General features: G+C 39.5%; 1 protein-coding gene across 1 annotated transcript; it reads right to left on the reverse strand.

Annotated features, from left to right (window-relative positions):
• Positions 1-560: 560 nt before the first annotated feature.
• LOC146331265 (inter-alpha-trypsin inhibitor heavy chain H3-like) lies at positions 561-25,629 on the reverse strand. Its single transcript, XM_084742972.1, has 16 exons — positions 25,427-25,629; positions 25,218-25,322; positions 24,758-24,920; positions 24,386-24,496; positions 24,170-24,298; positions 22,836-22,952; positions 22,585-22,753; positions 21,298-21,423; positions 20,734-20,915; positions 20,433-20,618; positions 19,741-19,844; positions 11,745-11,893; positions 11,608-11,637; positions 11,487-11,534; positions 2,601-2,781; positions 561-653 (listed from the first exon to the last, which is right to left on the reverse strand). The coding sequence occupies exons 1-15, from the start codon at positions 25,609-25,611 to the stop codon at positions 2,711-2,713; spliced, it is 1,875 nt and encodes a 624-aa protein (XP_084599098.1). The 5' UTR covers positions 25,612-25,629; the 3' UTR covers positions 561-653; positions 2,601-2,710.

The raw sequence follows: 25,629 nt of genomic DNA on the forward strand, positions 1-25,629 counted from the left end.
CTGGTCTGTGAAACAAGACAACAGAACACACATTTAATTGGATGTCTTTAGTATGTTCAACTTACACATATTGATTGAAAAGGTTTCTAATAATGTAAAAATATGCTACAAATTTGAAAAAAGGATGCTGTGCTTTACAAATCAGGTTCTATTGTTAAGAAGAAAAATCAGTTGCACATCAATGATTTGTCTGAAGAGTCTTGTCTGCTATGCATCAATAAAAGCTATAGAATAAAAGATTTAAGTAAAAGCATTAGGAACAAGTGTTTTCCTTCACAACTGGGGACCCAAGTGCAGGACACAGAAAGAGCAAGAATTGGTTTTATTGTAAAACAGATTATGCTGTGTTTCAGTCAACGCCCATGGTCAGAACTTCTTATGTATGACTTCCAATTTCCAATCTCAAAATGCACAAAGCCAACAGTAAGCAAAAAACATGGCTGTCCATGCACCCTCCTTGCTTAAAAGGAAAAGAAAAGGAAAAACAATGCATTAGGTAACAGACACCATACATTTTATTTCACAGCACTTAATAACACTGCTGACACATTTTCTGAGCGGAAAATGTTTTACTATATGATAGTATGATGTATCATTTTAGGCTTCCATGCGTGCTGCCATGTTGTGTGATGTCAGACAACTCCTTCTTTATTAAGATGCATTTGTTCACAGCAGGAGACAACATTGGCAGTCTACTTCATGTAATACACTTTTGGAAGGATATAAAAACACCCTGTGCTGTATTGTCACTTGATGCAGAAAAAGCCTTTGATCGAGTGGCAATACTTATGGGAGGTCCTCGGTAAATTCGGCTTTGGTCAGGGCTTTATCAACTTGGTGAAGGTACTCTACAAAAACCCATCAGCCATGGTGACAGCCAACAATATATTATCTTCCCCAGTCTCCATCTCTAGAGGTTCCCGCCAGGGCTGTCCACTCTCCCCTCTTTTGTTTTCTCTTTCTTTAGAACCTCTAGCCCAAAGTATCAGACAACACCCTCACATTCTGGATGTTTTTGCCCAATTCAGCTCTTTCTCCGGATATAAAATCAATTGGTCTAAGTCCCAACTAATGCCCCTTAACTCGGCCCTAAACTCATCTGCGCTTCCTTCTCACATTCCTGTTGTTAAATCTTTCAAATATCTGGGTATTGATATCCATCCTTCTTTACAATCTGTTTCCACTAAGAACTTTCAAAACATCCTGAAACGAGTTGAGGAGGATTTGGTCAGATGGATGAAATTGCCTAACTCTTTGTCAACTCGAATTTCCATAATTAAAATGGATATTCTCCCCAGAATTAATTTCTTTTCCAATATGATACCTCTTCCTCCTCCAATTGGCTATTGGGACAAACTGACCAAAATAATTTCTAAGTTTGTATGGGGTGGTAAACAACCATGTATTAGGTTTTCCACTTTACAAAGAAGGAAAGAAGAGGGTGGCTTGACTGTCCCAAATTTTAAATTGTATTTTTGGTCGTATGTGCTCCGTCCTGTGTCAACATGGCTTGACCCGAATGCTAAGGTCTCATGGAGAGCAATAGAGGAGAACCTTGCCCACTCCCATCGGCTACAGGACCTTGTTTACTCTGCTGTGCCTCCTAAACTTGCTAAGCACCAGCTCGGTCCAATTATGTCCTTTTTATTATCAACATGGCGGCTTGTAGAAAAATACACTCAATCTTCTTTAAAATGGCACACGCACAGCCCCATATTTAATAATTTCAATCTTATTACAGGAGGAATCCCCCTTCAGTTCTCACAATGGTCTACAAAAGGTGTTGTTAGTCTGTCAGATGTATGGGATGCTAAAGGAATGAGATCATTTGATGTTTTATGTTCTATGTATAATGTCCCCAGAAATTCATTTTTCTTCTACCTTCGCCTCAGGTTAGCAGTGAAAACTTATGGGGTTCCTTGGGGTAAACCTTTAACAAGTCATCCACTCCATTCTCTTCTTGACGTGGAGGGACAGACTAGAGGCTTAGTATCAAGGTTATTTGTACTTTTAAATTCTGTCTGTAAACCTCTGGCAATCAAACATGTCTGGAGTAGGGATCTTGGTTGCTCTGTAGATGACATTTGCTGGTCAACAGTTTGGAATAATTTGGATGGTTCATCAAAAAATCCAAACCATAAACATACATGTCAAATTTGTGCATAGGATGTACTTAACACCTAGAAAACTCCATTTAATGAAGGTCATACCCTCTTCCAACTGTGAGCTCTGCCCAAATGGGGAAACAGGGTCTTTTCTGCACATGTATTGGAATTGCCCAGGGGTAATGCATTTTTGGAGAATGGTATCCTCAACTTTATCTAATCTCCTTGATGTTAAAGTGCCATGTTGTCCTAAGCTGCTACTGTTGAATGATACTTCCTCTTTGGGTCTACCGTCCCATCGTATACATGGACTTTTAGTTGGTCTGACAGCGGCAAAAAAAATGTTAGCCCTTTGTTGGCAGCCTCCTCACTCTCTGTCACAGAATCACTGGCTATATTCTCTGTATTTGTATTTGAAAAAAAAAAAAAAATGTTTGTATTTGTATGTTTATATGTTTTTCCCTTTATATCAATAAAACAGTTGATAACAAAAAAAAGATGCATTTGTTCACAAGCAGGAACTCTGACTTTAAGTGGCGATCCATTGTACTTTCTCCAGTAGGTGGTTTGACATTTTCAAGTTCTGAGTTGTCTGGATTGCAGCATTAAATGAGCAAGAAGATGAAGAGGGATGAGGTCCAGGTAACGGCAGTGGAAAGCAGGCAACAAGGTGATCCTGAAGCACATTGAGAGTTCAGTTAGTAAAAATACATCTGAGGAGAATAATCACTAAGACAAAGGGCCCTATCTTACACTCGGCGCAAAGCCGTTGCACCGCCAGCGCAAGTGATTTTGCTACCTTACACTAACGCAAGTGCCATTTTTGCCATGTGTGTAAAATAGCAAATGCACTTGCGCCGGGTCTGTGTGGCTGTAAGCGGGAGGTCTAAACATGAAGGCAAAACAAAGGTGTGGCGTTTGCTATCTTGTGTTCGGCGCATTGGAGTAAAAAACGTTTGCGCTTTAGACCACATAAAACCAGGTCGAAGCACAAAGTCTGTGGTCTTTCAGCACAAGATAGCACCCAGCACCCTCACACAGGAGTGTGGACTAGTTAAGTGTTATTATAACATATTTTCTATCAGCAATAAATTGGAAATATTGAAGTTAAAAGTGTTTGTGTGTGTGCTTGGCTGAGGCACACACACATCTCCACAATCACAGAACACTTCATTAATGTTAAACAGTTGTGCATGCACATGTCTTTAGAGATAAACTCACTAATAAGGAAAAAAATATATAATTATAAAGCCTAATAAATCTAAACAAACCTGCAAAGTGCGCATGGGATGAGATCACGGCTGTCAGATTGTCTTTATCAGATGAGTCAGCATGACAGCTGGAGCAGCTGTAGTGTTTGTGAATGATTTGTTATGATTCAGAAAAACAATGATTGAACTCTTACGATCTATAACATACAAAATATACAAGACACTGTAGTATTAGGTGATATATCTGGGTAGGAACCTTGTGTGAGAGGACTGTGTTGCATGTGGGGAGCATAATAAAGACGGCACTTAACCATCTGGAAGCAGCTGTCATCATCTCTGTATGGAGCCTCCATATATTACTCTACCGTAGATAAGAGTAACAAGACAGACACTATATTTGACCACATGAGTCCGGCCCAACCCGGAGAAAAAAAGTTATGTGTGCTTCTGTCAGGGCTGGTTGGATATATTCACGCGTAATTTTGTGCACTTTAATCGTCAGAAACTCTCTCTCATTGTTTTATTGTGGGACAGAGGAGCAAGGATGGGAGGAGGAGAAGAAGGAGAAGCACGGACAGCTGCATAACTGCCTCTCCACCTGCCTCAGGCGGGCCAGAGGAACTGGGAAGCTTTGCAGCTAGACTGGATTGGTTCACCTCCCCTCTCTACTGCACCATCTCTGTCCTCTGCTCCTCAGCCAGTAGAATTAATAATGATGATGATGATAATAATTAATTACAAAATACAACACAATTTCAAGGTGCTTATAAATATTATATAAAATATAACCAGTTACATATCTGCATGACATTTGCTGTTCATTTACTGTATTGGAAAAAACAAGAGCAAGACAAACAAGGGGCACACAAATGAGGGGAGAACACCCACCAAACACTACGATTGCAGGAATACAACTATGAGTTTAACATAGTAAAGGCATAGATAGGATAACATTATGCTCTGATTGGTCAGTTTGGGCAGTTTGTGTGTGTGTGTGTGTGTGTGTGTGTGTGTGTGTGTGTGTGTGTGTGTGTGTGTGTGTGTGTGTGTGTGTGTGTGGGCATTGTGAATGTCTGACAGAAGCTCTGTTGTTAATTGACATTTTATACAGTTTCGAGCCACAATTTCATGATACACTTTACTTACATGCTCTAACTGGGTAAAACTATTCAGCAATTGCTCCTGTCCTGTTGGCGTGCTGCCAGCCATCATTCCCGTCAAAATTTGGAAACACATTCTCACTACTATCCTGAGGACAATTCAAGGGAGCATCATTCCTCTCACCAGGGGACGAAACAAAACCAGTACCACAAGAGCAGAAGACCAAAGCAGGCCAAGGTATTAGGTCATGGTCACTACAACAACCAGTCATGCCTCCATTCACCTCCGTCTCTACTGACTGTGAGGGCTGCAGCCGTCTCACCAGGTAAATTCCACCAGGTACAGCTGCGTTGCATGATGTCTGTGCCTCGTCAGCCGGAGCTGATCGCAGCCATTCTACACAATGCTTGTGATTCCACCAGTAGCGGCTCAGCGTGTCCTGGAAGTGGCTCTCCGCTTCGCTCTGCTTTAAATATACGCTGATACTATTTTTGATGAATCCCACATCAATTAACACAGGGCAGATTGAATGGTCAGGAAGTCAGACACAGAAAAGGCACAGAGAATCTAGTTACTTTTCAAAATAAAAGACCCCGTGAAAGCTCACAATCATAAAAACAAACAGGAAAAAAAAATATATTAACCACGTAGCCAGCTGGGGGGTGCAAGTGAGACGCACACAGTAGTCGGGTTTCCCAGAGTTGCAGGTGGAAATGATTTAATTTCCTTTATTCTGCCATCTAATCTTAAAGCTGGTTGTAGAAATTGGTGGTATCAATGCTGGTGACCACAGAATTGTTTGGGGAAAGTTATCTCTATACCAACTTTACAAACAGAAAATATGCCGGATACGCGTCAAGGAAAGCACGTCAAACAATCTGACTTGGCTGCTGGTTGTGGGTCTGATGCCAAGGAAGAGACACTGCACATGTGGGAGAAGATATCCGAGAAGATCCTGGAATTAATCAACAAACGATTCAACCTTCTTCATCAAAAAATTTGAAAAGTCATGAATGCTTATTCGGCACTGGCTGAAAAATAGTTGTTGCAGAGGAACAAGGCTCTGACCACTAGAGGCGGATTCAGACGCTGGAGCGGTGTGTGACAGAAATTAAGAAGTCAAACGAGAAACTTCCAATAAAGATAGACGATTTGGAGGGGCGTTCAAGGTGAAATTATATTAAGATCGTCAGAATACCAGAGGGGGAAGAGAAAGGCAGACCTGGAGTGAACAGGGTGAACATCTTTGCGCAGCCCATGATGGTAGACCAGGCGCACCGGATTCCAGTACCAAAACCTACAGAGGTCATAAGACCATGGAGCATCATCGCCAGGATTCATTACTTCCAGGGAAAAGAGCTGATTCTACTGCTGAGTCTGAATGTTAGGGGCCTTGGAAATAACAAAGTGTGGTAAGGTTTACTCCCACTTGAACTCACTGAAGGCCGATATCATATTTTTAGTAAGTTACAATGAGAGGATTTATTATTGCCTTTGAGACTTCGAGGAAAAAAGCCAAACTTAAAAGACAGAAAGAGATTGAACAAGAAATCAGTCATATAGAACAAACTTATAAATCCTCACTACAACAGTCTGATTATAAAAAAATTCTGAAATTAAAGTCTGAATATAACTCTATTCTTGGAGGGGAAATTAGTCATCTCTTATTAAAGACCAGACAAAAACATTTGGAATTGAGTGATAAACCGCAACAATTATTGTCACGGCAACTTAAAGGAGAGTTGGCAAAAACTGCTATCCATAAAATACAGTCAAAATACGCCAAAAATCCTTACAGATCCAAAAGACATCAATAATCGTTTTGAGGAATTGTGATCTCCATACCTCTGCTTCCATACCAACAGAGATAGATTTCTCTCAGTTCTTTAATTCAATAACTCTATCATAGTTAAATGAAAGCAATCAGCACTCCTTGGAAGGAGCATTCTCTGTTGCTGAGTTAGTAGAAGCAATAAACTCATTCCCCACAGGTAAATGTTCTGGTTCGGACGGATTTGGAGCAGAGTTTTACCAAGCATTTCATGAAATTTTAGCGCCTGTTTTACTCAGGATGATAAATGATTCTATTGCAAGAAAAACACTCCCACATTCTCTCTATGAGGCAAATATATGTCTGTTGCTAAAAAAGGGTAAAGATCCTATAGATCCAGGTAACTATGGGCCTATTTCTCTGCTCAATTTCGATCACAAAATTTTAACAAAAGTACTGGCCACTAGACTAAGTCAGCATATAGCAACAATCATCCACCAAGATCAAGCTGGCTTTATACTAGGCAGGCTTTCTTTTTTCAGTGTGCATCGTTTGTTAAACATATTGTATTCTGATTTGGTTAAAAACACCCAAGCAGCCGCCATAACATTGGATGCTCAGAAAGCTTTTGATTCTATTGAATGGCCATATTTATTTGAAACTTTGAGGAGGTTTGGATTTGGGAGGACTTTCATGGACAGGGTTGAGATGATTTATTGGTCCCCTAAATTATCCATCATTATAAATAATATTGTATCAGAGCCATTTCGTGTGAGTGTGAGACAATGAGACTGCTGGTCCCCTTTGTGATTTAATTTAACAATTGAACCTCTAGCAATTGGGATAAGAAGTCACCCTCATATCACGGGTATACCAGTGGGTACATCTGAATGTCTTGTAATGTTGTACGCTGATGATTTACTTGTCACTTTAATGGATCCTGAAGAGGATATTCCTTGCCTTTTACAATATATCCAATCATTCAGTAAAATTTCTGGTTATAATTGCACTAAAAGTGAACTTATGTTTATTGGAGAAAATACGATTTTACAAGTTTGCCCTATTAAGGTCGTTCAAGACTATATCACATACTTAGGACTTAAGATCTCAAAAAACCCTAAACCTTTGCTCAGATTAAATTTCCTTGAAGGTATTGATAAATTAAAACACAGTATAGAATACTAGAGGACTCTGCCCCTCTCCATGATAGGCAGAGTAAATGCCATTGAGATTATGTCACTACCAAAGTTTCTATATATTTTTCAAAATTTGCCAATGTGGATCTTGGCAGACCTTTTTAAGAAATTAGAGACAGTTATTCTAGATTTTTTCTGGGGTTATAAAAAAACACAGACTATCCAAAAAGCATCTATTAAAGCACACATTGGATGGAGGTCTGGGTCTTCCAGTGTTTGAAGATTATTATTGGGCAGCTAATGCTAGGGCACTGGCATTTTGGTAATGGGGTTCTCCAGACCATGAATCACTCAATTCTGCCCCTCTTTGATTAAAACTAGAACTTATGTCTCTAAAAAAAACATGTCTCACTATCTTCCTTACTTTTTACAAATTGTGCATCGTCTACTAAATTAGTAAGTAATAGTTTTGTTGTCAGAAGCTCACTAAAGATTCTCAATCAAATCAAACAGATGTATAAAGTCCCTTGTATTTCAATGTATACACCACTTTGCCACAATCATGCCTTTACCCCTACACTGCTAGACAACACATTTGCTATATGGACTCTAAAAGGACTCAAATGTATAAAGGACTTCTATTTAGACAACAAGTTTGCCGCTTTTGGTAAATTAATTTCATTGGCTTCCTCTAACAAGTGATCTGTCTAAGTGAAGTCTTCCTTAGAGGGTACTGAGTGGCTTCTGTATATTTTTAAGTTATTCTTAAATGTCTCGTTTATTTCCTCTATTGATGATACTAAACCTCAATTAGCACATCAAATTGCAGATATGGATGTTCTAGCTTCGTGTTGTTTGAGAATTAGTGCCAAAAGATGGCTCAGTCCACTCCCTTCTGCATAATGTTAATGTTTAGTTATATGGATCATATATTCTGGAATATACGAAGCCTCGCGAGATCGACAACATGTTTACATGCTACCTGCTACATGCTACAATTGATGTTTTGGCTAAAAACATGGTGTAAATGGTGACTTTTGTCTTTTGCGATGAGCAGGATGTAGATATTTTGTGTTTGTTTTGTGTTCTTTTTTTTACATTTACATTTGATTTCCATTCACTGCCATTGTACAGGATTTGGCTGCAAGCCTGTTTTCTGCTGAAACTCCAGATTGTTTTGTAGACTCTTCACCCATCCTCACATCAGCATAGGGGTGAGTGCATATTGACTGATCCCTGATCAGTGGTGTGGGCGCGGTTGAGAAGGGGCATGGGATATTTTCTAAATATTTAGCTTTACACTCGGCGACCCATTTAGATTTAGATTTAACATTTAGATTTACATTTAACATTTAGATTTAACATTTAGATTTAATATTTCATTTTCGTTCACATATAACCCAATTTTTAGATAATTTATGTCTCAAATGTGTGTAAAGTGAGCTAAATGTGAAGAAAATGAACTAAATATTGAAAATATATCAGTTTGAAAACTGTAATCAAGTTTTTACATTTGGCACCCCATATTTGCGTGGTTCTCTCTGTACTCCTGGTGTTCCTGCATCATCCTGGTGCTGCAGTCAGCGAAGAACTGCGACTTGGTGCCGTCAGGGAGAGTAAGTTTGGGTTTCCATGCACCCTCCAGGATGGCCTGTCAGTCAGTATAGCGTTAGTTTGAAGATCATGGTCTGTGGTCTCGACATTGTTGGAAAACGCCTAATGTGCACGGTCAATCCCCACCAGAGCACCGTTGGACCCCCCAAGTGATGGGATCCAGCTAGAGAGCATCCTCTGTAGGTAGCCTCTCAGGTCGTCACTGTGAAAGAATCAAAGCTGAGATAGAATATGCTTTTATTTTTAAGAACACCGGATAAACCGGAAAAGAATGAGTTCTGCAGTTGTTGCTTGGTTAGCAGCTCGCTGAGAGTTATGGTGAATAAAGAGTTGGAGGTAACCCTGAAAGAACCGTCTGCTGGAATGATTAACCCATAACACGATATGGTGTCAGAAGTGTGGCAGCAGTAAGAAGCAGAGGAAAAGCAGCTTGTCAGCGAGACATGGCGGATGAAGGTGACAATGTGCATGTGGATGTTGCACACGTTCCCCGGCTTGCAGCTAACCCTTTTAATACACCTCCAAGTGCAACGTTCACGATTCAACCTCCAGAAGCATTTGACTTTTCAAAACCCCAGGACTGGGAGAGATGGATCCGTAGGTTTGAAAGATTCAGACAGGCTAGCAACCTGCATCTTAGCTCTCAGGCTAACCAGGTGAACATGTTAATATACTGCATGGGGGATGAAGCAGATGATATATTGCGGGGCCAAGCTTTATCTGACGCACAGAGACAACAGTACGGAGCAGTGAATGACACCTTTGAAGATTACAGCAGGCTAATGAGACTGTGGACTCCTTTATCACTGCTTTGTATACCTTGAATTAATCCACAACATGCCAGCCAGCCCTACATACATGGCTCAGCTGAGAGATCGACTTAAAGAAGATAGTGTTTGCTCGGAAGTTATGTCATTCTGCCAGAAAGATTGGCCTGACTACAGTAGATTCACAGGTCCAGTGAAAACCTACTGGTCAGAAAGAGCTGTACTTACCGTGCATGATGGACTTACTTAAAGGCTCCAGACTTGTCATTCCTACAGCTATGCGCAGCTCTGTCCTAAAGGCTCTGCATGAGGGACACCAAGGGATGATGAGATGCAGAGAGAGAGCTAAAGAAACAGTGTGATGCAGAGAGAGAGCTAAAGAAACAGTGTGGTGGCCTGGCCTGAGCAGGCAGCCGAATGAACTGGTGACAAACTGCACCACATGCATCAAAGAAGGCACCAATCCTGTGGAGTCGCTGTTTTATTTTGAAGGACACCAGATAAACCGGAAGTAGAATGAGTTCTACAGCTGTTGTTTTGGTTAGCAGCTTGCTGAGACTTATGGTGAACAAAGGCTTGGTGGTAACCCTGAAAGAACCATCTGCTGTAATGATTAACCCATAACACGACAGTCACTCTCAAGACCCGTCAGTAAGCTGACCAGCCACACATTGTTTCTCCTGTACCTGTCCTCCAAATCGTTACGTTTTCTGCGTAAGTTAGACATCTCTGCGAGGCAGGAGCTACTGTGCTTCTCATTTTTGTGCAGGATAACTTGGATGTTGTCTATTTTGCCGAACACCATGCTAATGTTTTTAGCATGACTGTCCGATTATTCTTTTAAAAAAGTTCATTAGATCCAAGTGAGGGCCAGGAATATCTACAGTTGATGGAGGGAGAGTTAAATGTGCTGTAATGTTTTTTTTAATTTTTCTATAAAGAAAGTGAGGAGCTTTTCACATTTTGCTGGGTATGAGGCAGTTGCAGGTGTTTCCTAGGGACTGATGAGGTTATTAATAGTACTAAATAAAGTGACGATTATGCTGGTTAATAGAAATTAGCTGTGAAAAATATTGGTCACACGCCAGATCTTTTAATAACTGATAATGCACTTGTAATTTACTTGATTCCCACTGTCTGTATGTTTTTCTGCTCATTCTTTTTTAGGGGCCAAATGTTTTTATTTATCCATGGGGTTGCTTTAATGGTTGATTTCAAGCACCTCTGGTGCAAGGACCCTATTGCTTTCACTCTTCTTCTTCTTCTGGTATGAAGTATCTTGGCGGCTTCCTCGGAAATGAGGCAATGACCAGAAGAAACTAGGAGGGTGTCACAGAAAATGCAGAAGGAAAACTCAATAAAAGGGCAAAATGGCTCAATAGCACCATCTAAAGAATAGCCCCATCAACATGTTTCACCAACATGCATGAAACTTGGGATAAACATATATCCAACCCAAACACACAAAAAAGCCTCTTGGACCTATAGGCCAAAAAATTCACGTTTGACATTTGCACCCTGAACACATCGTCCAAACAACTACGAGACATAGTCATAACACCACCCAGTGGCAACAGGAAGTGACATTGAACACCTTCCTACAGTGTCTAATGCATGGGAAAATTGAGCACATTGTGAACCAGTTGGTGTCCTGCAACATGGTCGCAGCCACAACAGGCCCCAAGTGGCATGGGGGTGCTGCTTGCAGCTTTAATTATTATTATTATCATTATTATTATGTAATAGGTCTAGTTAAATTAATGCTATATTAAAAAACTTACTATTTTGTAGGCGAGGCTGGATTGGATAATGGGCAGCGGTTGTTACACCTGTAATGAAAGCATACATTAGTTAAGTTGTTGTAAATCAGATTTACAAAGTATATTTAAGAGATGGTCATACCACTGTCTCTCTCTGCCTTCTGTCGCTGGTCTGTGAAACAGGAAAAAAGTGTTTTACTTACACATACTGATCATGATCATAATTAAAAATAAATCTGCCGCTAAATGATTACATATGAGCAGTTGCACTTCCCCTACCCTCAGTCAGTTTATCCGCAATGAGCCTGTCCTTTGTGTCAGGCTTGGTGACCACCATGGAGGTGACAGGGGTAAGAAAGCTGTATTGCAGTGACACGTTCAGGGCTTTGGCTGTCATCTTGTTTTTTTCCTCCTGAGTACCAATTCCACTGAGAAAAAAAAAAAAAGAAGAGTTCACTGGTTGGCAGTTTAATAATGTTTAACATAAGTTATATATGATGTGCAATAAAACATCCATAAAAGCATCATAAAATCTTCTGAGATTCTTTGACTAATCTGTCAGCTCATAGAGAAACCATCTTCAGATCAGAAGGGTTAGGGTGGTTAACAGTCACAACTGAACCTTCCTACGTGCCGCTCTGTGCTCCAATGACAGTTGAGCAAGCTTGGTACCTCGGCCAACTTTGTCCTTTCCTGTTTCCACTACGTAGATACAGAGCCGGCCCAAGCCTTATTGCGCCTGACATGTTTTTACCCATTTACGGGGGTGGCCTAGGTAATAACATAAATAATACCAATGCAACCATACAAATAAGACCAATGAATGACTGATGAATGATGTTCAGGATGCCACATATGGTTTTTAATCTTAAAATGTAGCACATTAAGCTACAAGAGCGACCTAAAACAAACTGTGTTTGCTGTAAAAGTGTCATCTGGCACAACAATGTCCAAAAATTTGTAGTGCAACAACAACAATAAAGTGCAACAACAAATAAAATCACTTAAATGTATAAAAATAATAACAAATTCAATTCAGTCCTGTCTAAATCTGAGAGGAAAGAAGGCCACTCAGCTGGATCAACTGGCGGAGCTGATGATGATCCATGGTGCGAAGGGGACGCTGTGGTGGAAATTGCTGAGGAAGTGACCAAAGAAATACAATGGTTAAAAAAGAAAGACTGATAAGGACATTAAATTACAGTTTTGGACATAATTATTAATTTCTGAATGTTCTGCAGTACAATGAGCCATTATAAAAAGTGTTTTGCTGTTAACTTACCAGGTAAATCAGCTGTGGTTGCAGACACAGAGGGAACAGTGGGCACAGAGGATGGGCATGTGAGACAAGGCTCTGTAGAGGATGGAGATGGACCTAAGAAAAACAACAACAACAACAACAGCAAGCCATGTTAGATGTCATATTTGATGTTGCTTACTTTTTTTTATATAAAAAAAACTAAAAGTTTAAAATCTTATATCAGTATGACTTTGCTTGTAATAAGAAAAACTCTGCCAGTGAAACAACTGAAATTTACTACAGAAATTTGGAAATAATATGCGTTTGTCTAAAAAGTCCCTCATTATATGATAATATCTTAAATTAAATCTTATTGGGATAATTTGACAATTACATGAAAGGAGTTTTGCTGTTAAATTACCAGGCAAATCAGCTGTGGTCGCAGACACAGAGCCTGAGGGGACAGTGGGCACAGAGGATGGGGGCTCTGTAGAGGATGGAGATAGACCTAAGATGAAATACATACATTAATATACACACATATTAATGAGATACTTTCACTAAATTAATTTCGCTTCAGGTGTAATTCTTATACTTAGAAATTAAATGTACTGTGTAGTGTCAGTCTTTGCCTGACCTGATGTATTTCCCACAGTTGGGCCTGACAATGTGGACTGGCACTGGGCTGATTCTGTGCCTCCAAAGTACTTCAACAGTGATCCTGGGAAAGTTTCACATTATGAGTTATGAATAAATAAAATAAAATACAATGACATAGAATTTTTTTTACTCACATAAAATGCCATGCTCTGCAGCAAACAATTTGAGCAACATCAGCCTGATCCAAAAACATATTGCTTGCACTGCGCTCGCTAGCAAACAGATGTTTACTATCAAACTACTGCTAAGCTAAAAAGGAAAAAAAAAGAAAAAAAAAAGAAAAAAAGGGGGAGGGACGGGGGAGGGGGGGTATAGGGCCAACCCTGAGAATCTCTAAGTTAAAGCTCAGACACAAATACTAATACATTACTGTAGTATGAATTTTAAGCTATAGCTAACAGGCCAGCTGAAAGATAAATCTAGCCATCTATCTAGCTATTATGTTATTCACAAATCTCTTTGATTAACATTCCATAATATGCAATCATACCTTTATCTTGGCGTTTTTTCTCTTCTTCCTCTTTCTTCCTCTTTCTTTTCTCTGCTCCTGAAGGATATGTCCTTTTTTGTGACATTGTTTTGCCCCACAACTACCTGCGCTATGCTCAGTGCACATTGCACAGCAGGAGACACATAACGGTAGCGGGGCTTTGACATAGAACGGCAGTAAGAATCATAGGCATACCTCAGCAGCAGCACTAAAAAAATGACTTTATTTTATTTCATTTTATTTTTACAATAATATATATTTGATTACACAGAAAGCATCACTCATACATGCAAAAAATAATATATATTTATATATATATATATATATATATATATATATATATATATTTTTTTTTTTTTTTTTTTTTAATTGTTTTTGGGGGCCCCCTATTGGCTGCGGGGCCCTAAGCAGGTGCTTAGTTCGCTTATGCCTTGGGCCGGCTCTGCGTAGATATAATAATGTGCTAGGCTTGTCTGTATTGAAAAGAAAACCACATTTTCAAGAAGCTGCTGATGGATCTAAAAAAAATACCTATATTCACATCTTAAGTTAGCTAATGTTAGCAAAACTCTAGATATCTTGTTAGCTAATCTACATTAATCATTAGCTAGCTAGTTAGCTAGCTTAGCTAATTAACTCAAGATGTGACCCTCGAGAAAGCCAAAGTCCCTCCTCTCAAAGTACTCATCTCAAAAACTACTCTGAGTATTGATTACTTTTTAACTGTTGATGAACTTTATCAATAGCAGACATTCAATCAGGTCAAGTTGTTTCTGTTTCTCCAAATCTTCAGTCTGAAATGCTCCCAACTTCCTCTCTGTTCTGCTCAGCGGTCACAGTCACCTCTCCAAACCTGGGTCACAAATTCGGTTTTCCTTTTCCTTTTTCAAAGTTGAAAATGCTAACAACTGATTAATCATTAATAAAGTATGAGGTAAAAAACGTTTTTTTGTTTTTTTTTTTACCTTCCTGTCTTTATTCAACAAATGTTAAATGAGATGCAATTACTGCCTCTTTTAGACTATAGATTAAATATTCATGGATATTCTTTTAATTGGTCAAGTTTTTGATGCATTATTGTTTTTATTGGCCTGTTTGGGATCAGATAGCCTCATTAGCTACACAAAAAAAAACAGATATGGATATTAACTCAAATAGTACTCAGTACTCAATTATATATACTATATATACTAAAGTATATATACTAAAGTATAATTAAAAGTGCAATCTTGAAAATCTACTCATAAAAGTCCAAGTACGCAACGAAATACTTAATTACAGTAATCTGAGTATTTGTAATTAGTTGCTTCCAGAACACGTGAGTGGAGCTCCTTGCTGACGGACCTGTTTGACCCCCCTTGCTCCCCAACTCAATGCTGCACCAGGCCGCTCTGCCCATTATTACTCCACACTCAACTTGTTCAACCCAGATTTCACCCTGCTCAACTCAAATTCCTCACTCCAAATCTGCATTGCATTTCAGCTTTAGCTTAAACTGTAGTCTGTATGCCAAAATGCACTGAAAGCTATGGCGCACTGAAGTTTAAAATTCCAACACCACAGAACCAGCAGTATTTTAGGAAGAGGTCGCTATTCACAAGTATCTATTTATTTCATCACTATTATTATTGTTAATATTAGTTTATATTAGGGGTGTGCGATATGACGATATTAGATCGTGAAGGATTAGAACGTGTAGACGATCTGCCAAAGTGAGGAGATCGTGTGGATCGTCTAGGTCACATTCTATAAATTGCAGTTCTATGCTGATGCACCGACGCACCAGATGTATTACGTCGTCAACCTGACCAACCAATCATAGCGAATTACGGGCAGTGACACAATTTCGTACCCGCCTCCTCATTTGTATGTGTAGCTGTAGCGGCATGGAGAGCCATGGTTGAAAGCCAAACGGAGGAGTTAGTCACCAAAAGAAACTCAACTTCCATTATATGGAATTGGTTTGGCTTTTCCCCACATGACAAAGCGCAAACAAATGTAATTTGCAAAGTTTGCACAGAGACTGTTCGCATGTCGGATGGCAACACGACGAACTTATTCAGTCACTTGAAGAGAAAGCACCCCAAACAGTATGCTGAGAGCCAAACAGCGAGGGGGCTGGCGGCAGCGCAGCCAGAGGCAGCAGCTAGACCCAAACAGTTAACATTAACACGGGCATTTGATAAAGGCATTCCGTATGACAAGACAAGCGAGCGGTGGAAAGAGGTAACAGAAGCAGTTACCTTTTATCTTGGAAAAGATATGGTTCCGTTCAAGACGGTAGAAAACGAGGGGTTCAAATGCCTGCTCAAAGTAGCTGACCCGCGGTACGAGCTGCCCAGCCGAAAATACTTTGCCAACACTGCCATTCCACGTCTTTACTCTGAATGCCGAGAAAAGATTGAATGCAAAGTTCAGAACGTCCAGTTTTTCGCAACAACGAGTGATCTGTGGTCCAGCCGCACTTCAGCGCCTTATTTGAGCCTGACCATTCATTATATTGACAACTGGAAGCTCTGCAGTGCGACTCTGCAAACAACATACTTCCCAGAAGATCACATGGGGGAGCTCATATCGCAAGGGCTGAGAGACGCTCTTGAATGCTGGGGACTCAAAGAGAAGAACATGACCTGCATGACCACAGACAGTGGGACTAACATGGTAAAGGCCTTGGAACTAAACAACTGGACTCGTCTGCCCTGCTTTGGGCATAGACTGCACCTAGCCATTGGTGAATGAACTTCAAATAAATTAATATAATGCAAAGATGGGGCCTAAAATGCTTAACAAATCTGGATCAGATTAAAAACAAAAAAAAGCAATAGGTTAAAACAAGCAATAATAGCACCCTATTAATGATGATTTGCTGCTAACTTCAGAATAAACTAGGGACACAGAACAAAGTAATTTATTACATTAGTCTATGATTAAAAACATTTTATTGAAATGTTTTTTATTTACTTTATGAAAAAATATAGCAGAATAATCACTTTTTCTGAAATATATACATATATATATAATATTAAACAATCACGGATTAAAATGTACCTTTTGCTGATTTTATTTTAATTTTATCATTACATCTGGTTAATATATCATGCTCTTCTTCTTTTAGAAAAAAGTGCCAAAGACCCTCGAGTTGTTCGCACAACATCTGTCTGCAAGAAAGTGGTGAGTGCATTCTCCTTCAGCTGGAAGAAGAAAAGGGATTTGAGTCAAGCTCAAACAGAACTTAAACTACCTCAACAAAAACTCATAACAGAGTCGCCAACCCGATGGGGTTCCAAACTTGCCATGATTGAGAGAGTGCTGGACCAAGAAAAGGCCATTTCACAGGTCCTGAAGTCTGACAAGAAGACAAGGCACTTGGTACCATTATGGCAAGATATTGATGTAATGGAGTGCATTAAGAAGGCCCTTGGTCCACTGAGAGATTTCACTGATGCACTTTCAGGGGAGGACTATGTGAGTGTCTCATATGTCAAGCCAGTCCTGCACCTGCTGAGAGTCAACCTCCTTAACCCCAGTGATGATGACAGTGAGCTAACAAACACAATCAAGACAACTATCCTCAACTACCTCACTGAAAAGTACCAGGATCCCACCACTGATGCCCTGCTGGACATGGCTTCGCTTCTGGATCCGAGGTTCAAAACCCAGTACATTGACAGTGACAAGAAAGAGGGAGTACAAGCCAGAGCTGTGTCTGAGCTGGAGTCCATGTTGAATGTACAAGCACAGCATCCACTCCCATCCACATCACAGAGTCCTGAGGCAGAAGAACAAACACCACCAAAGAAAGCAAAGAAGAAAACATTAGCCAGCTTTTTAAAAATCTCAGGTGCTGTATCTGCAGGTGGCACATCGACTTCCCTCCCATCTCTAAGAGAGGCAATAGATGGAGAAATGAAGGCCTATCTTTCCACACCAAATGCAGACAGTGAGATGGATCCTCTCGAATGGTGGAAACTCCATGAGGGAAACTTTCCACGAGTTAGCCAACTAGCTCAAAAGTATCTGTGCATTCCAGCAACAAGTGCTCCCTCAGAACAAGTCTTCAGCACAGGTGGCAACATAGTAACTTGCCAAAGGGCTACTCTCAAGCCAGATAAAGTTGACAAAATGGTTTTCCTGGCTAAAAATCTGTGATAGGAATCTGTCATGATGTCTCCTTTTTTAGAAGGAGATAAAAACTCTAAGAAGATATCTGAACAGTAATATGTTCTAAAGCGACTGGATCTTTAATAATCAGGTTATAGACATTGCAGTTTGATCATTTTTGTTCAAAATTGTTGCACTAAAAGAGATAACCACAGTTACTTAAGTTTGCATTTTTATTTGACCCTTTTTAATAAGCTATTTGGTGTTTTGGTACACTTAAATCCTGTTAAAATGACTGTGTTGAAGAAAACAAACAGTAATGTCTTCATTGATATTTTACTAAGTTTCATGTTTATTGAAAGCTACCTTTTATGTTGCAAGAGTGCACTTTATCAGAGTGTTGTTGTTTACCTTTTAGTATGTTTACATTCTTTGCACATGTTGGCAAAACTGCAACTATTTAAATTAAAATCTGTTCAGAAAGGTTCTTTGGCCTAAATTGTCTGTTTTTTTTTTTCATTTAGGACTGTTTTACATACAGAAATGGTTTGGTTGCACTGACCAGAAACTTGCAAATTAGTCTCAAAAATACATGTAAGATCATGATAAAATCGAAATCGTGATTTTATAATAAAAAAATCGTGATATGATATTTTTGCCATATTGCCCACTCCTAGTTTATATCTTTCATAAAATATTGTCCTCTGAGGGGAAAATTCCTCACTTTTTATTCAGGTCAGTCTGTATGATGACTTAATGGTGCACGATATCCATGTTTTTGTATTAAGGCCATGTGCATAATTTACATCTGTGAGGATGTTTTAGCTTACAACAGACAACAAACTGAACACAGACACACACCAAGGAGATGCAGAGGAAGAGACAGTGCCTGGACAGTTCATCATCATTTACAATAATGCACAAACATTGACAGATGTTTCACGAGCGTCTGTCTGTTTGTTACTGACACAGATATTTTAGTCTTCAGTGTATAAACCACAGAACTGTACAGTTACATCAGGATTTATTGTCAAAAAAGTTTTTATCTCAGTTGACACTTCATATATACTCCCCCTATCTCCCTCTGTCCTCTCTGCTGTGTCCCTCCTCCTTCGCAGTTATGATTAATCGGCATGAAGTAATTAAGTGTTTAAAACTTCTCAAATTGGATTTGGAGTCACAAATCACACACCACAGAACTTTATGGTAACATTATGATCCTTGATCATAAAACGTTTTATATCAAGTCGGCACATCTGTCCATATTTACATTCTCTCTCCCTCTCTCTCCGGTGCAGGGCAGCTTTTTTTTCTGTTACCTGGTTTCAGGTGGAGCTGCAACTCCATCAGCACTCGTTCCTCATTTGATGCTCCAAAATGAAACAAGTTCGTTGACTGAAACAATGTCTCCACATTCTTTTTCTTGTACCATATTACTGTCATCTCTCAGTTTTACAGGGATAGTACACCTGTTCTTCACTGGTTCTTTTTTAAAGTATTCTGTTAACTCCATTATTGAGGTTGCAACAGCCAGGGTTCGACTGAAAATAATGTTGGTGTCTGTGCAGTGGGTACTCAGGTATACGTCAAACTTGTGGAGTGAGCGGTAACTGAGCGAAATTAGAGCAGGATGGAGTGGGACATAAGAAAAGCCGCTCTACACTCCAGCTTTTAAGAAGGGGGGGGTTCAACCTTAGTAAAAACTACCAGGTTTGTTCAACTGTTATTAGACCACAGAACAAAAAATTGTGGGACTTTGGAAAGATCAATTCAGATGGTCGAACGATCGACGCTCTGTGAAATCTCCAAAGATGTACTCCTGTTCTGGGTACATCACATCCAAGTTTAGCACACTGGCCTTTCCCTGCACCAAGAAGTCCTGTTCAGGCTAGAGAAAGAGGAGATAATAAATGACAGATATTAATGACAGGAGTGGACATTAAAGGAATCATTTCATTTGATTTACAGCTAAGCGAGGCTGTACTGAGCTAAGTGCTAATATCAACATGCTATTATGCTCAAAATAACAAAACTAACATGCTGAGCATGCAGCTAAACCAATATAATGTTCACCATGTCCACCATCTTAATTTAGCTTTTTAGCATGCAATAGATACTTGTTGGCACAGACAACAGCTGAGGTTGATGGGAATGTCATTTGGTTTCAGATTTGCTTGGTAACAAATACCAAAGTATTGAACAAATTTAAAATTTAACTTGATGAAAAGTTGAGGGATCACTAAAGTCAGTAGGATTCATCCTCTGGGGACAATGAATGTATATACAAAATTTGATGGCAATCTATCTGATAGTTGTTGAGATGTTTCAGTCATATTCAATCATAATCATACTCTTAGCATTTAAGATTCAGTCACAGTGTCTCATATGAGAACAAGCACATAATTGTCTTTTCACTAACATGACTAGATAGTATCTTCTTCATGTTTTAATTGATAAATCGGTGTCCATTTCTCACCCCCTTTGCGAACACTTCCACCATGAAGTTTTCAGGATCGTTGTCCGTCACCCGACCAGACACCACAATCTCTGAACCATCAAACAACTGGCTGTAGTGGTTTTTGGTCAAGTAGACCACTGCATTGTCAGGATAACGCAGGTCCACCTCCAGGAGCAATGGGGTGGACACCTCCTCGTAGAAACCCTGGAACAAACGCACTTTCCACATCATTCGAGATCTGTTTCAGAAATGTCCTTGGGACCGCAAACAAATATCAAATACCAGACTTGCTGTAAATCCAACTTTTTTTTTACTCCACCTGAAGTTGAAGTGTTGCATCTGATCCCTCATAAATTCTTCGGGTCAGTCCTTTGTTTTGTCTGCACAACACATGCAGGAAAGAGTAATCTACATCATTTCCAAATCCAAGACAGAACATAGACATCGTCCCCCTGATAGCAGACTGCACATTCTCCTGGATCTTCTGGAGGTTAGACTCTCCTGCAAATGCACATACATGCAGGCAGATAAGTATTATGTTTGGGTAAAGGCTTTCAGTTCCAATGATGAAGTTACTGAACATATTATTAAAATTATTGAAGACTTTATCAACCTTTTGAAAACTTTGAATTCAAATGTAAATCAAATTGTTGCATTTATAAATCCTGCAGGGTCTTTATTCACAGACAACTTCAGTGACTTCAGAAAGAAACAAATCCTTTTCACTTCTTTCTGACACAACTACTTTTTTTTCTAACAAATCACATATTGTTAGGTTCATGTCAGACATTGTTTTAAGCTGCTGTATGGAGTTTAATACAGAATAGTGACCTCTGACCTTCAAGAATTAGAGATTATAATCTTCCACATCAAGACAGCTCACCGCTGTTTGGCATCCCATCGGTCAGTAAAATAATCATGTCTGCACTCCTCTCTGGAAGCTTGCCAGCTGCTCTTTCTTTCACCAGCATCCTCACTGCCTTCAGTACAGTGTCATTAATATTGGTGGCTGAAAGACAAAAAACAGCATGAACATTTCTTGAGATAACATTATCATAGAGAAAATCAAGTAACAATTCCTCTATATGTTCTTTAAAGCAACTGTTTAACATTTTGGCAAATACAGTAAATTACAAGATTCCTATTAATTTATCTAATATATCTAGCAGGCAGTTAGCTTAACATAGCATACAGACTGGAAGCAGGGGGAAAATGTGTCTCTGTACAAAAGCTGAAAATTTTACCCATTAGCACCTCTAAAACTCATAAATTAACACTTTGTATTTTGTGTGTTTAATTCATACAAAAAACAAATGTGTGAAAACAACAGCTTATGTGGTGTTTGGTCATTTCTTGAACAGGGCAGGGACTTCCTGGTAGTGTTGTAGTATTCAAGTTTCAAGTTTGCTTGTGATAAACGATGAGATAGGCCACATAAAGCTGTAGTTAACATACATAAATTAAAGTTATGTTACATCAACTTTTGTTCATATCAGCTGTGACATAAACCCTACATGCTGTGCAAACTGAGGTGGCAGTTTGTTTTCCAAGTCCCAACAAATGTCTGTAAAACAATAGCATTCACTACCAAATTGTTTCATTTTTTTTTCACAATTAAAATATTAATAATATTATACTTGTTTTAAGTGCTAACGTAGATGATTATCATACTCAGTTCAACTAAATACAAAATAAAAGCATGTACATTTTACAAACAATGCACGATCAGTCTGAATGTAACACTGATTTGATAAGTGCATACATGTATGCATACATGAATATGCAAGGCCAAGTTAAGCGGTTTGAAAACAGTGACTGAGAGTGACTGAGTTATGAGAATGTGGATCTTTCAGGTCAATTTGAGGAATGAATATTTGCATGTTCTACATTTTATCCTAAGTGTGTCATGCAGTTTGGGACTCGACTTGGTCTTGTATTGGTCTTGACTTGGGGTCAAGCCCTCAAAGTCTTGGTCTTATCTCAGTCTTGATAAACTCTGGTTTTGATCGTGACTTGGTCTTGGTTTAGGTGGTCTTGACTACAACACTGCTCATGAAGTCTTTGCATGTTTCCTGACAAGCTCACAATGATGACTAGACATCTTGATGCCAAGTTATGTCTTCTGAAGTGCACAAAGAATAAAAATTAGCAACACTTGTTTTCCTCTAACCTCCATTCTCCCTTAGTTTCCTGATATATTCGATGGCATCAGACAGATTTTCCTCCGTTGCCTTGGTTAGCGAGTCCATCCAGGTGACTATGGTGTTATCAAACAGGACAAGAGCAAAGTGGTCCTCCGTGTGGAGTTCTTTCAGAATGGCTTCCAATGCATCCCGGGTCTGCAAAATTTCCCAGCTTCACGTATGAAGATGCACACTGATGCACACACAACGAACCTTAACTACACACAACCTCTTTTACCTGTTGAATCTTTCTTCCTTCCATTGATCCGCTCCTGTCAATCACAAACACCACATTCTTTGGAACTCTGGGCAGGTCAGGCGGAGCGAAAAAGTGCACAAAGTATCCGTTTACAATCTGAAGGGAAAAATGATCAGGAAAATTAAGAAAATACAGCACAAAAGAAGAGCTATACACATTAAGGCAAGTAAAACTAAGATCTGTTTTTCAGCTTGACAATTCAGCAGTGCTGTAAGATATTTCCAAGAGCCTGTTTGAGTTGAGGCACCTGTAGTCACATGGAGGGACACCTGCACGGCTGATTTCTGCTGATTCATCGGCAAAACACCTGCAAATTTACCATGTTGACTGTAATGAGGCAATCAGCAAATAAGATGACATTCTCTGATGGCAGTGGCTGATGTTCATCTGTTTCGTCACAACAATTTTGCGCTCACTGAATGTTGTCTTGGTTGCCTGTTTTGGAGTAGAAGCTGCTGACTGGGCACAACTCTGGGATGATGTAAGAGGGAAATGGGTTCCATGTTTTTCCTAATAGCAAATTTGTGTTTCCCCGGTGTAAAACAGGAATAAATAACAACAACTACAAAATAAACAACCAATCCAAAAACATCACATCAGCAATCAGCAAAGTCAAATTGTGCATCCCAACTCATAATATTGTCTTCTTCTTTCTTTGACTGCTCTACATTAAGGGGTCCCCACAGTGGACTATATGTCCCCTGTTGATCTGTCAGTCTGGGTCTTACTGGCAAATTGGGCCCCAGTCGGAATCTGATTTTTATGATCCACACATTTGATTTTGGTTAGGACATGACCCGTAAAGGGCACTCAAGAGTTAATGCAGGGGGACCACCAAATTACTGTCTGATAATGTTTTAAATGTTTTTTTTATTTTTACAAAATTAAATATGTCTGAAAATACACATTAATCAGAATCCAGACTATTATTTGCAAAGACACATCGGCCTATTAGTAAAGAAAACCCAACACATTCAGTTTACACAACACTGACAAAAGTTTGGTAACCTCCGAAATCAACACTTGGCACTTATAATGGCAAACTAGTTAGCTACGTATTATTGAAACACATTGGCCAATAAGCCTTGGGCAATAATTAATAATGCACTAGCTTCATTCCCAATGGTTGAGAAGCAGCCCAGGATTCAGTGTGTTGCCCTAGGACACTGTGACATGTGGACAGGAGGTGGTGGAGATCAGACCGACAACCCTGCAATCAGTAGATGACTCACTCTACTCTCTGTGCACCAGCTGTCTGATTCTCATAATACTGTGCTTCAGGTATTGGTGCAAAGTCTTTGTTGGTCACTGACCTGAACTTCTCCATGGCTCTCTTCTCGTTTCACATCGTACTTGATGATGAAATCTCCATCAATTATGTTGTCTTCACATCCTGGACATTTCCTTTGCTGCTCCATTGTTGGTGAGAAAGAGATATGTGCCTGAGAGACAAATAAAAAGTATTTATGTTTGAAAAAAAATCCATTATAAAGTTCTTGTCAGTCTTTAAAAAGAAAGATATTTCTTACCTTTGTGTCTGTGACAGTTTTCTCCACCAGTGAGAGCAACTCATTAGTGAGGAAAGTTGCAGTAGGATTGACAAAAGCAATGCCTTGGGGCTCATAGATGTCTGCAACAATCTGTTTCCACACACACACACACACAGACACACACACAGACACACACAGACACACACACACACACACACACACACACACACACACACACACACACACACACACGCACACACGCACAAAATCACTGAGACAAATAAAGTGTGGACATAAAGTCTCAATGTTGACAAAAAATCTTCATAAGTATGGAGAATCAAGCCATTTTTTAAGCTCCTCACAATCAGTATGTGAATAATAAGAAAAATATAAAAGCAGATTGTGTTCAACCTGAAATTTCTGCACCGGTTGTTGGGGTCTAACTCGGATTAGAATCTCATATTGACCCAGTTTCCTCTCTAGCAGCTCCTCGTAGGTCAAAATGAAAGTCACACTGCTTTTGGCTGCAATGTTTACAGACACTGAAAACTTCTCCATCTTTCTTCCGGAGGCCCTGTAATGATGGACGTGTTAATTTAATTTGATGTTCATACCACTACCACCATGTGTTCAAACTACAGGTACAAGATCATTTCTGCTCATCATCTGTATCAGCGAAAGACACTTTAAAATGAAATACTGTATTGGCCCTACATGAACATTTCTGCTAATCAAGCAAAAGGGTAAATTAAGTGAACAAAATATGTACATATATCAGTAGTGGCATCGGCAATTAACCAAAAATAATCAGATATTGTCAAAAATCCAATGTTGTTCAAACCATACTGTAATATTTTTCAGTCCAACATACTTGACCAGTCCAGCAGTTTGTCCAGAGGAAACAGCCTTGTCATACTGTTTCTTGGCTTTTTCTTTCTCCTTCACCTCCCCAGCATACACATGACCTTCAATTTCCCTGTGAGGCACAAAAACATTTGTCAGACAAAGGACAAAGTCTCTGCTCGCTGTCACAGTACACACACAGTACAGTACAGTACACAGTAATGAGTTTTGACTGACATGCTGAAGTTGGTGATGAAGGCGGTCTTGGGAAACTCCATTTCAAAGTAGATTTCCTGGGAGGTGTTTGCTTTGTTCAGAGCCTTGGAGGTCATGACAGTGTGAGCGAATCGAGATGTCACAACCACTGACATGCTGTATACCTCTATCACCTGAAAGGATGGACAGAGAGAGACATTTGACATGCTTGTTGAATCAATTAA

This window comes from Lutjanus erythropterus, chromosome 2, assembly GCF_056507025.1.
Source record: "Lutjanus erythropterus isolate fLutEry1 chromosome 2, fLutEry1.hap2, whole genome shotgun sequence".
Classification (NCBI taxonomy): Eukaryota; Metazoa; Chordata; class Actinopteri; order Lutjaniformes; family Lutjanidae; genus Lutjanus; species Lutjanus erythropterus.

What these genes read in the sequence shown, in the direction of transcription:
- LOC146331265 (XM_084742972.1), bottom strand. Translation starts at nt 25,611, where the DNA reads ATGTCAAATGTCTCTCTCTGTCCATCCTTTCAGGTGATAGAGGTATAC. An exon ending in CGATGGGATGCCAAACAGCG is followed by an intron (nt 20,916 to 21,297) that starts GTGAGCTGTCTT and finishes GTGCATTTGCAG; the next exon opens with GAGAGTCTAACCTCCAGAAG. An exon ending in ATGCAACACTTCAACTTCAG is followed by an intron (nt 20,619 to 20,733) that starts GTGGAGTAAAAA and finishes CGTTTGTTCCAG; the next exon opens with GGTTTCTACGAGGAGGTGTC.